This window comes from Octopus bimaculoides, chromosome 19 (genome assembly GCF_046866305.1).
Source record: "Octopus bimaculoides isolate indiv1 chromosome 19, ASM4686630v1, whole genome shotgun sequence".
NCBI lineage: Eukaryota > Metazoa > Mollusca > Cephalopoda > Octopoda > Octopodidae > Octopus > Octopus bimaculoides.
Genome location: NC_142946.1, coordinates 28008455 through 28022350, shown reverse-complemented (window position 1 = coordinate 28022350; position 13896 = coordinate 28008455). Strand labels below are relative to the sequence as shown.

At 39.1% G+C, this 13896-nt stretch overlaps 1 protein-coding gene across 4 annotated transcripts in view; it reads right to left on the bottom strand.

The window, feature by feature from the left end:
• LOC106872965 (SH3 domain-containing kinase-binding protein 1) overlaps positions 1 to 13896 on the bottom strand; it is a 360206-nt gene that overhangs the window by 201569 nt on the left and 144741 nt on the right. For all 4 annotated transcript variants that reach the window (XM_089366667.1, XM_089366670.1, XM_089366668.1 and 1 more), the window contains one exon: positions 9090 to 9202. In XM_089366667.1, the coding sequence (XP_089222793.1) occupies positions 9090 to 9202 (113 nt within the window). The remainder of the gene's footprint in view (positions 1 to 9089; positions 9203 to 13896) is intronic.

The following is a 13896-nucleotide window of genomic DNA, read 5'->3' as shown; positions in this document are numbered from 1 at the left end:
TCAGGATCTGTGTGTCTGGAATTTTTGAGGTCCAGCCAACATTGAGAATGTGCCTGAGGCAACTTTGATGAAAGCGTTCACGGACCCTTACCTGACGTTTGTACAGAGTCCATGTCTCACAAGAGTAGAGGAGCGATGTCAGTATACATGCACGGTACACAGCAACTTTTGTTTGCCTTGCTATGCCATGCTGGGACCAGACACAAGACTGAAGAGATTGGAAGGAATTAGTTTCTCTCTGCAACCTGAAAGATATTTCCTCATCCAGGGAGCAAGAACAGCTGAGTGTGCTGCCCAGGTAGACAAGCTTGTCTACTACCTTCAGAATTGTTCCTTCAACCAAGATAGCTGGTTTCACATATGGATTTTCTGGTGCAGGCTGGAACATTACAACAGTCTTGTCCAGGCTAATGCCAATTCCAAATGACATGCAAGAAGCAGAAATGCAATTCATGAGTATTTGCATGTCATCCACTATATGAGTGACTGTATGTCAGGTCACTTATGAGGCTCTCATAAATGCTACTGGTACAACCTGTTGCATGGTCGGGTTGCCGGCGACTAAACTGGCACACCCACCAGGCTACCCTGGTGAGGAGGGTTGCTAGAAATCCAGCAAGATTAAAAACAAGACCTGCTGAAAGCTCGGATGGACCTAGTGCAGTCTCAACGGCTATCTAGCAATAGCACGGGTACGCAGAAATTCCAGGATGGTGTCCGGCTTGCTGAAAGACCACTGGGAGTGAGGCACCCCTCAGCTTTTGTTGAAGCATGTCTCTAGAAGAAGGTCACTGATATAAAACCAAATATGCAGGGAATGGCATTGGACATTTTGGGGATCTTTCGTTTCTGCTAGAGATCACGGCACTCCCACATCCCTGAGCCTGCGACTTATACTGGCACCAGACATCTTGCTCCGGCTTGTCTCTGGATAATGTGAATAAAGTGGAGAGGGTCTATGAGGTGTTGTGCAAGCCTCATTAGACCTAAAACTCAGCACAAGCATTGCTGACCTCTGCTCGACATGTGCATTTTTTATTTTCCTATATATATTTATCTTAATTTTAGTATATATTTATCTTATTTTTAGTATATATTTTCTTCATTTTTAGTATATATTTTTATTTTGATATATACTTTTTTTTTATTCGGAAGTCCTGCGGTGATGGGAAGGTGGTGAAGCATGCAGACCTGACGGGTTGGAAGCATGTAGTCAGCGACCTGCACGTAGGCGGCCCATGCTAGATATAAAGTCGTCTCCTTGTCGCCCAAGACAGCAGTAGGATTCGGTTGCTGCATGGGTGTCTGAGCAGCTCCATTTGGAGAGGGCACTGCTCACCCGGAGACCGGGAGGTTCTAGAAAAGGTGAACCAAAGATTGCCTGTCTTTCCATATCTGGTCAGTTTAGCGTGACTGACGGAAGTCCATCCTGCGCTCGAAAAACAAAGAGTCTTTTATTTATAAAATCTGGACAGAACTTAATCATTTCATGTTGGAATGTGTGCACTCTGTTGGACAACAAGAGTGATTGTAGGCCTGAAAGATGCACTGCACTTGTTGCTCGTGAGCTGAACCGTTATAAAATTGATACAGCTGCACTCCCAGAGACTCATATAGAAGGTGATGGTCAGCTTGAGGAAGTAGGAGGTGGATATACCTTTTTTTGGAAAGGAAGGCAGAAGGAGGAGTGCAGCGAGGCTGGTGTTGGTTTTGCAGTCCAATCTGATATCCTTAATAAGTTGGAAGAGCTCCCTGTTCCTATAAATGAACGTATAATGACGCTACGGTTGCACTTGAAAGGTAAGCGGTTTGCTACTCTAATAAGTTCCTATGCACCTACTTTGACTAGCTGTGATGAAGATAAAACAATCTTTTATACTTGGCTGAGAGCCATACTTAGAAAAATCCCCAATTCTGATAAAGTCATTCTACTGGGGGATTTTAATGCCAGAGTTGGAACAGACTGGCAAACATGAAACTCTCTAGGACGTTTTGGAGTAGGGAAAATGAATAGCAATGACCTCATGCTACTGGAGCTTTGCAAAGAACATGGACTTTACATCGCAAGCACTCATTTTATGCACAAAGGTGATCACACAACAACATGGATGCAACTAAGGTCCAAAGTTAGGCACTTGCTGGATTATGTCATCATCCGCAAGCGCGACATTTATGACATTTGTAATTTGTAATGTCAAGTCCTTCCATGGATCAGAATGCTGGACAGACCACAGTCTAGTGCAAGCAAAGTTCCAAATGGTAATTAGAGTAAGAGAGAGAAGAGGACCAGTCAGCATTCCTCGCCATCTAAATGTCCACAAGGTATATGATGTTGTGGTTAGGAAAGAACTTCAGACTCGCTTGTCCAGCATCGAAACTGCTGGAGCATGGTAGGATTTTCGAGACCACGTTCTATAATGTGCAGCCGAAACCCTGGGATATGTTACTGCCAGACACAGAGACTGGTTTGACGAGAATGATGCTGAAGTTCAGCGACTATTGGTGGTAAAACGCCATGCTCACAGTGTATTGCTACACAGAGAACTGTCTACTGTGCAGCGAAGTCTAGCACTTGTCCACTATAACAGTGTAAAATCACTACTGCAGCGATCTCTCAGGAAGATGCAGAACACTTGGTGAGAGGATCTTGCTCGTGATGTTCAGGCTGCTGCTGATGCAAATGACAGCAAGAAGCTTTACCGTCTTATGAAGCGAGCTTATGGACCTAAGAGCTCCACATCAGCTGCTTTGCTTTCCAAGGAATCTTCTACCCTGTTTACTAAATCAACAGAAATCACAGGTCGCTGGATTGAACACTTCTCTGAACTCCTAAACCATGAGTCAGTTGTGGATGAAACAGTGATTGATACTATGCAACAAAACCTATCATTGGCTCCTTAGACTCTTCGCCCTCAATAAATGAAGTAATGACATCAATAAGTAAATTGAATCTTGGTAGGGCACCTGGAAAGGACGGAATTTGTGCTGAGGTCTTGCGATTTGGTGGTAATTACATCACACAGTCCCTTTATGAACTTATTAGTGCAGCCTGGAGGGATGGTGCAATCCCTAAGGACTGGAAGGATGCAATTATTCTTCCTCTATATAAAGGAAAAGGAGCCAGAACAATGTGTGGTAACTACAGAGGCATCAGCTGCTGGCAAGGTCCTGGCAAATATTCTTCTTACCCGTCTGAATGGGTGTCTCGTAAGTGATGTCCTATCTGAATCTCAATGTGGCTTCCGATCTGGTAGAGGTACAATGGATATGATTTTCACAGCAAGACAGATGCAGGAGAAGTGCTATGAGCAGAATATGGATCTTGTCCAGGTATTCATTGATTTAAAATAAAGGCCTTTGATACTGAAAATAGGGCCTTTCTATTGAAAATACTCGGCAAACTTGGATGTCCAGATCACTTTGTATCTATAATTAAATCATTTCATGATGGGATGGAGGCTTGGGTCAATGTTGGTGGTGGCATGGCAGGACTCATTCCTGTAGAGAATGGTGTCAAGCAGGGTGACATCCTTGCCCCAACTCTCTTTTCTTTGTACTTTGCTGCTGCTTTTACCCATGCTTTCGCTAAGGTTAGCTCCCTGGGAATATATGGCAGATATTGATCTTCTGGGTGCCTCTTTAATCTTCACCGATTTGCTGCAAATTCAAAGGTTCTTCAGTCTATTATTTGTGACCTCCAGGCATACATACATATATACATACATACATGCATATATATATATCTGTACAAATGTATCCATATACATGTATATATATATATATATAGAGTTGTATATATATATATATATATATATATATATATATATATACAGAGAGAGAGAGAGAGAGAGAGAGAGAGATGTATATGTATACATATAGATGTATATGTACACGTATATGTATAGATATATATATATATATATATAGTTCAAAAAAACAATAACAAAAAACCAAAAAACCAACAAGGTGAGGACGTGATATGGATAGTATTATTGGACGCTCAGGAAATAGATCTATATGCATAAATGTATATGTATACATATCTGTAGATGTATATATATATATAGATGTACATGCAATATGTACACATATATATATATATGCATGCAGATATCTATACATATATACACACATACACATGCACACAAAAACACACACATTAGTCATTCTTTTAAAATCTAAAACTACGTCAAAAGTACTGAATGGATCTTTATGAAATTTGGAAATTATATTCTATGCATAACAGCCATAACCCCCATCAAAATTCATATATTTTTGATGTTGATGAAATTTTAACCATTCATATTACACACAAATAAAGTAATATTTCTAAATTTTCTTCTTGTTAGAAGTTACAAAGACCCCTTCATGGGCACTTCACACCCACAATTTAGTCATTTTTCCTAAGCAAAGACGAATACAGTTGTACTATTGGAAGCTATAGGGTTACCTGAACATAACAGATGAGCATTATTTGTAATTCAACGGTACAAAAGTGTAAGACTATCCTTTCAGATATACTTACATTGTGATTGCTGTAATGTGGTGCGTAGATTGTCAAGTAAATGAAACGCATCTTTGCCTCCACTGATTCACTTGCAAAGTGCTGAGTAAAATTATTTCATTGTAGACCTCCTTTGAGTCTTTTTATTATCACCGGGACACACATAGTTCCCAGTTGGTAACATTGATTTCAAGGCCTTCCCAGATGAGTGACTGGTTGTTCTAAGACATTTATTGATTGTAAATTTTTTCTGCCCAGTTACCTATCGGTATAGTGGTCATTTACAAACTCCAGAGGCGACACTTTCATTACCCTTTACTCAAAATGTCACATGTTGTTATTTCAATTGGGTCATGCCCTTCCAATTGCTATAGATCCGTAATGCATCTTACAGCTGTGCCTGTCACCTGTATGGTGACGAATCCTACATTGGGCAGTAGTAACGACTAGGCTAGGGTAGCTGACTGATTATCGTGATCATTCGTCTTTTGGTTTCCTGTAGCTTTGCTCTCTTTTACAAACCCAGTGAACATACATATATTTCCTATTTCAAAGAAATTCAAACAATACATATAAGACCCAAGTTAAAAAGATTCCTAACAATTCAACTTCTCTGGTTGACATTAACACCCCCATCCCCAATAAGGGCCTTAACTCCCACATTTTTCAGCTCCATTAGCTCCATTTTCAGGAGCAAAATCCTTTTTACAGGGTCCATAATACTGGAATTTTGGTATGTGCACATAAATATCAGTCATATGGGATACATGTGTCATGATTAGAATTTTTTTAGGGTGTGTAAAGAAGGAAAGAACCCTCATATGCAATTTGATGAAATTCGAATAAAGAAGATGATGTCACATGTTATCGAGGCTCCCATTCTTTCTGGATGTGGAAAAGGTGATGACATCTTTATTCCAAGAATTCCTCTTACTCCACCAGGAGCAGACATTCCTTTTACGTTCAGAAGACTGCAATTCCCCCTTCGTGTCACTTTTGCCATGTCCATTAACAAATCTCAGGGTCAAACCCTCTCTGTGGTTGGTCTTCTCTTGGAAGAGCCCTGCTTCTCACATGGACAACTGTATGTTGGCTGCTCAAGAGTGGGAAGCAAAACAAACCTATTTGCATATGCTCCACAAGGAAAAACAAGGAATATTGTTTACAACAAGGTGTTCTAATCACAATAGCAAGAAAGTATGTACATGATCACCATTTTTTACCAAACTTCATTGACTTTCATGTAATTATATTGATATATACATATATATATATATATATATATATATATATATATATGTGTGTGTGTGTGTGTGTGTGTGTGTGTGTGTGTGTGTGTGTGTGTGTGTGTATCTATATATATAAAGATGAGAATGTGTGTCTGTGTGAATACCTAAAACTCGAGAACTACACAACCAATTTCATTCCAAATTTACACATGCCTTACTTAGGGTCCATGTAGTGTCTTAGGCCAAAAGAATTTTTAACTTCTTGCATAGTTCGAGACCACAGCAATATCATATCTCCTCCACTATTTCAGTATTACGTGTCAAAAGTGAAACAATAACATGTCGCTACTGTAATGTCAGATACTTTCACTTAAATGCTTTCAATTTCATACTGAAACTATCAAAGTGAAACTATACCCTCACATATATACAGGCATAATATAAGACCCAAGTTAAAAACATTCCCAACAATTCAACTTCTCTGATTGACATTAACACACCTACCCCCAATAGGGGCCTTCATTCCCACATTTTAGAGCTTCAGGAAGCCAGCCATCCATCTGATAACCTATCAATCAGGTGACTGCTAGCCAGATTGACTTCATTCTTATCAGACAGCGGGATGCATGGTTGCTCTTAAAGAATGTACCCCTTAACATAGACTAGTTGTTAGTGATTTTAGACTCGAGGCCAGAAGCATGCCAAAAAGCAGACCAATCTGGAAAAGGACTTGAAAGCTGAAGAACCCTTCACATGGTCAGAGATTTAGGGATTTCCTGACCGAGAAATTTGATGAGAGGAAGGAGGAACTAGAGTCTTGTGACATAGAAGGCAGCTGCGAATTCCTGTGAGACAGCTTGCTGAGCGCAACAGACCAAATTTGTGGCTAGTGCAAAGTCCCTTCCAGATCTAGGGTAACATGGTGGTGGAACAATACTGTAGACAAGGCCATTAGAGCAAAGAAACAGGCCTGGAAGAGTGGGGGTAGCAGGGGACTGAATCAGATATTCAAAAGGGAAGATAGGAGACAGGTATATATAGGTAAGGAAGGAGCAGAAAAGAAAAAGTTTGCCAATGTTCAGTGACATGAGGACCAAACAACTGAAGTATTTCAGATTGCAAGAGTGTGTGAGAAAAAAACTGTGATGTCATAGGAGAGAAATGTGTCTGCAAGGATGATGGCTCACTTGCATTTAATGATTCTGCAAAGAAAGCGGCTTGGAGATGCCATTATGAAAGACTGCTGAATAAATGGGAGGAGAGTCCACTAAAGGTTGACACAATTGAGGGATCAGCTACCCGAATTGACAGTACTCTGGTAGATACAGCAATTTATGATATCAAGACAGGGAAAGCACCTGGACCACCAAGAATCACCGCTGAGATGCTTAAAATATCGGGTGGTGTGAGTTATGGTCTTGTCACCTGCATCGTAAATCAGGTAGTTCATGAAGGAGTCATACCCAATGATTAGTGTAGCAGCACCATAGTCAACTGCACAAGGGGAAAGGTGATGCTTTAGATAGAAATAACTACAGGGGTATCAAATTGCTGGATCAGGTGATGAAAGTTACAGAGAGGGTCATAGCCTAACTAATTAGGGAGGGAGTTAGCCTAGATGAGATGTAGTTTGGTTTTGTGCCTGGCAGAAGCACCACTGATGCTATATTTCTGGTAGGGCAACTGCAAGAGAACAAGGTTGTCAAGTAAGTTGTAAGATAGATATGATCAGGAAAGAAAGAGAAAAGCCCATATGGTTAAATGTGGAGGGATGAGGTGGCTTTATGCCAACATAATGTTATATTTGTCTGTGTTCGAAATGCAAATTCTTTTTGCTACATGTTTATAAATTACCGTGTTCTGTTTGTTTTATAACAAATTCATAGTAAGGGTTCAGCTGAGTTTCAAATCAGCTTGCTCAAATCCCCAGTTTATAAGCATGGCCTTAATATATTGCCATAAAAGGCTAAGGTCTGCTATGACAAATTTACTGTGTCACCAGAAAGGCATTAACACCTACATGAATATGAGTCAATCAATTCAGCTGACTGGTGTGTAACCAAATAAGCAATAGCCTTGAAAGTGAGTTTTGTGAATATTCCCACCAATTAGTTCTGCTGAAGCTTGACTGAAAGTTATATAAACCTGGGATTCTTTAAGTCTTTTTTTATTCTATTTGTTTCAGTCATTTGACTGCAGCCATACTTTTAGTCGAATGAATCGACCCCATGACTTATTCTTTTGTAAGCCTAGTACTTATTCTGTTGGTCTTTTGTGCTGAACTGCTAAGTTACGGGGATGTAAACACATCAACATCAGTTGTTAAGCGATGGTGAGAGGACAAACACAGACACACAAACACATATACATATATACTATGGGCTTCTTTCAGTTTCCGTCTACCAAATCCACTCATAAGGCTTTAGTCAGCCTTGACACTTGTCCAAGGTGCCACGCAGTGGGACTGAACCCGAAACCATGTGGTTGTTAAGCAATCTACTTACCACAAAGCCACTCCTGTACCTGGGATATTGAACTTTTGAACAGAACAACCTCAGGTGTCATGTAGAACTTTGCCTTTAATAACCATAACAATTTTTGAATAAATAATTGAAATATTTTATGCGATGAAAACTTAACTCTTACAAGTTGTTTCATTCAAATAATTGTTGTACATATGCTAATGCAAATTAAAAAAAATATAGAAACTTTTGAAAATATTAGTGTGGCTATTCTCACCTTCACACACATCCTACCTAATATTGTGCACTACCAAACAACCATTTAATGACTAGACCCACTAAAACAGGAATGTGGGGTGTAGTGATGGATCAGAGCAAATAAACCTAACCAGTGTAAATAATGTAGACGCAAAAGCAATAGTGGCATGTGAAAGACTTGAGTAATGAAATATATTTATTTCACTTACATATTTAAAAAATCTAAGGATGCATCAACTGAGATAGATTCACAAGCCTCAGCTTGTTGCAGGTGTAATGACAGCAAAAGTATTAGAAATTGAATGATGTTTTAGTCAAAAATGAACCAATTTTTAAGTCAGAGTAACTGAATAAACATGCAACTTCTATTTTAAAAAAAGCATTGAGAAACAAATGACTGACATATTAAAAAAAAAAAGAAATAAATGGTATTTGAATGAAGATTATTTTCAAACAAAAATAAAATTTAGAATACTCAAAAGATGCTGTGCAATAGCAGTGTGCTTGTGTCAAAAAGAAATTTTAAAATTAGAATAGGATTAAAGAAATACTGGATAAATAGGTTCTTATAATATCAGAGTGAGATCTGAAAGGATTATAGGGAAATATGTAACAAGAAAAGTTTATAGAACTAACCTCACGGTACACTTCTAGAACATCTCCAATATGAAGCTCCAGTTCATCTTCTGCTTCAGGAATGTATTCAAATTGCACTTTTGCAAGCTTTTTCTTCTTAGATCCAACTGAAACTAAAAATAAGCAGAGAAAAATAAAATATTTGAGCAGTATTTAGTTATTTAATATTACATTTTTAATCTAAATTTACCCGCTAACAAAATTTCAACAATCTAAAGAAAATGAGATGCAACTTTTAAATTCAGCCTTTTATTCACACACATATGCAAAATAACCCCTTCATCTTCAGCATTTTCTTTTGTAATTTCTTATAGCTGTACACACATATAATATGCACATGTACATATAACACACACACACAAGATTTGAATGAAATATTGGAAACACCACCTTTTATTTAAATACTGTTTTCTGACAATACAACAAATTCATAAGTGTGTGTGTGTGTGTGTGTGTGTGTGTGTTCATATGCATTATGTATGCCTTGTGCTCCATGATATGGTCCTCTGTATTTCTTTTTTGTTTTTTGTAGATATTTACATAGATATTTATGTAAGTGTATAAGCTATCTAACTTTCAAAAAGGACAAATTGGTGGTGCACATACAGTTGGAGCTTCCATCACCAAAACTATTGAATTGTTTAATGCTTCAAGAGGTATAGTCTCTGAAATTATATTGGCATTCCAAAAGCAAGGTGAAACAAGCTCTGGAAAGCATAATTCTGGATGGAAGGTAAAGTTCAGAGAGAAAGACTGCAGAATAGTGAAATATATTATAGCAAAAAACTATAGAACAACAGCAACAAAAGTGACAGCATACCTGAACCATTACCTTGCTATCCCCATGTCAACAAAAAATATTTGTTTTGAACTCCATAAAACTGGATGCCATGGAAGGGCTCAATTGCTAAACCACTTGTTATAAACGACCAGTAATTCCTGGCTCAAAGAAACTAATTCCCAATCATAGTCCAAAATGGTAAAGTGTTATATAGCACTATCCACAATATTCTCAACTAAACGTATGTTATTCAAAATGCCACAAAATGGCCACTCTCTCTCTCTCTCTCTCTCTCTCTCTGATCATCAAATGCGCATGCCCTGGGAAATCACTGAAATCATAGCACAATTTATGTAACATACACCCCAACTTCAAAAAAAATTTATAGATCAAGCCTTTCTGGGGCTTTCCAAATTTTTTGAGATCAATGCAATTCAAGGGATTCTTGTTGTTTTAGAGCAGGAGAAACAAGTTGGATGATATATTTAGTAAACAAACAAGCAATAAATATAGCAGTTTATTAGCATCATATGAAATTAGTAAAATAATTGCAAAGGCTGGAATGCCACATAACATTGGTGAATCTGTCATATTGTCTTGGATATCAGTTCTGATTTCAACAATGTTAAACAAAAATACACGTGAAATTAGCGATAAACTTCTTTGAGCAATAACACAGTATTGTGGCGTATTGATGAAATGGCTGAAGATATAGAAAACCAACTTATTGCAATTACGCGTGAAACGGTTTGCAATGCAACTTGACAAATCAACTTTGATGGGAAATGAAGCACTTCTATTAGCATATGTCAGATTTATGGGTGATAATCAACTCGGCGAGGAACTGCTTTTTGCAAGAACCCTTATAACAGATACCAAAGGTGAAATGATATTCAAAGAAGTACAGTCATTTTTTACAGAAAAAATATTCCACTCGACAATTTAATTACTTGTCATATAGATGGAGCCTTTTCCATGGTCAGTAGGTACAGAAGGTTTACTGCTCATTTGAAAAATATATTGCCAAAAGTATGTAACATACATTGCGTCATACACCGCCAACATCTGGTGGCGAAGAGATTAAGTGGATGTCTTCATGAAGCCTTAACTTTTGTAATAAAGGCTGTGAATTTTATTAAGGCTAATGCTCTTAAAGATCATCTCTTCTGAAAATTTTGTGATGAAAATGAAGAAAGATTTGACTGTCTTGTACTGCATACAGAGGTGCGATGATTGTCTAAAGGCTATTGACTTCATCATTTTGTTGCTCTTTGGGACAGTCTTGTAGCATTTCTAAGCGAAACAGAGATTGGAGAACAGTTGGTTGCAACGAAAACAGACATATTTCACCTCTTGGATGTATTTGAAAAATTTAATTCTCTTAATAAACTGTTGCAAGGATACCATTGTAATTTAAATAGCAAGAAAGCTATTGTTGCCTTCCTGGGAAAACTTAAATTGTACAATACTATCATCCCCTGCCATGAGTTTGGACAGTTTCCAGCCCTTGCTTCAGTTAGCAGTGATTTAAAAGATGATGATTGTATCGAATATGCCGATCATTTAAAAAAATTCACCAGCACATGTAAGTTTGTTTTAAAGACTTACTAGAACTGAACATCCCAGTCTGGATGCAAATTCCATTTGAGGTAAAGGCTGCTGATGCTGAAATTGATTTATAAGAGGAACTTATTGATTTGCAGTGTGATGAGTGAGCCTAAAGTTTATTCAAAAATGCTAAACATGATGTATGGAAGAGTAGTGAATTTGCCAGCAAATATCTGCTATTATGGGAGAAAGCTAAAATGTACCTCATTGCACAAGGATCTCTTTTACTCTTTTACTTGTTTCAGTCATGTGACTGTGGCCATGCTGGAGCACTGCCTTTAGTCGAGCAAATCGACCCCAGGACTTATTCTTTGTAAGCCTAGTACTTATTCTATCGGTCTCTTTTGCTGAACCGCTAAGTTACGGGGACGTAAACACACCAGCATCGGTTGTCAAGCGATGTTGGGGGGACAAACACAGACACACAAATATATATATATATATATATATATATATATATATATATATATATATATATATAACATATATACGATGGGCTTCTTTCAGTTTCTGTCTACCAAATCCACTCACAAGGCTTTGGTCGGCCTGAAGCTATAGAAGAAGACACGTGCCCAAGGTGTCATGCAGTGGGACTGAACCCAGAACCATGTGGTTGGTAGGCAAGCTACTTACCACACAGCCACTCCTGTGCCTATGTACATAAATACGATGGGCTTCTTTCAATTTCCGTCTACCAAATCTACTCACAAGGCTTTGGTCGGCCAGAAGCTATAGTAGAAGACACTTGCCCAAGGTGCCACGCAGTGGGACTGAACCCAGAACCATGCAGTTGGTAATCAAGCTACTTACCACACAGCCACTCCTGCGCCTCATTAGTTTCTATTGATATCCTTGTGCTTGATCTCATATGTTATCTAATGATATCAGTCTTTTAACAATTGATCTCATTAGCTTCTCATTGATGGTATTTGTGGACTTGGAGAAAGCCTTTGAGAGGGTCCCCCGATCCCTTATCTGGTGAGCGATGCGGAAACTGGGGATTGACAAATGGTTAATAAGGGCTGTACAGGCCCTATACAGAGATACTGTTAGTAAGGTTAGGGTTGGCATTGAGTACAGTGAAGAATTCCGGGTAGAATTCTCTGGAGATATGCTGTGACTGAGAAGACCCGGCAAATAAAGTGAATTCACAGCTGTAACCTACACCAGTGTAGCATAACCAGCCCATGCATAACCTCAGTCCCCTTTTATTCATCATAGTCCTCCAGGCAATAACAGAGCAATTCAAGACAGGTTGCCCCTGGGAACTCCTCTATGTTGATGATCTGGCCCTCATAGCAGAATCTGAACTAGAGAAGAAGTTTCAGGTGTGGGAACAAGGTTTAGAATCAAATGACCTTAGAGTCAATGTTGCAAAGACCAAAGTTCTAGTAAGTAGGAAGGTAAACACATCACACACACCTTCAGGTAGGTGGCCCTGCTCGATCTGTAGAAAAGGTGTAGGTAGAAACTCCATAAGATGTACCCAGTGTAAGCTATTGACACATAAGAGGTGCAGCAACATCAAAGGAAGATTAACCGGGAAGATAACTTTTGTGTGTGGCAGATGCACAGGGGCAATAAACACCACAGATGCTTAGAAAACAGACTCCATCACATACCAGAGGGAGAAACTAGAAGTAGTTGATAGCTTCTGCTACCTAGGTGACCAAGTCTGTAGTAGAGGTGGATGCTCAGAGAGTGTTACCACTAGAATAAGAATAGCATGGGCAAAGTTCAGAAAGCTTCTACCCCTCCTGGTGATAAAGGGCCTCTTGCTCAGAGTGAAAGGTAGATTGTATGATGCATGTGTGCAAACTGCCATGCTTCACGGCAGTGAAACATGGGCGTGACTGCTGATGACATGCGTAGGCTCAAAAGAAATGAAGCTAGCATGATCCACTGGATGTGTAATGTCAGTGTGCACACACGACAGTGTAAGCGCCCTGAGAGAAATGTTGGACATAAGAAGCATCAGATGTGGCGTGTGAGAGAGACGTTTGCGTTGGTATGGTCATGTACTATGGATGGATGAGGAGACCTGTGTGAAGAAGTGCCACTCCCAAACAGTGGAAGGAATCCAGAGTAGAGGGAGACCCATGAAGACATGGGATGAGGTGGTGAAGCATTACCTTCGAACGTTGGGCCTCACAGAGGCAATGAAGAAAGACCAAGACCTCTGGAGATATGCTGTGACTGAGAAGATCCGGCAAATAAAGTGAATTCACAGCTGTAACCTACACCAGTGTCGCATAACCAACCCACTCAAAAGTACCATGGATTGTAGGGCAACATGCTGTGCTTGAGGAGACCTATTGAGTCAAGTACATCAAAATCAAATGGAAATTGTAGTTGTGATCCCTGTGCTGGTGGCATGTAAAAAGCACCATCTGAATATGGCCGATGCCAGCGCCGCCT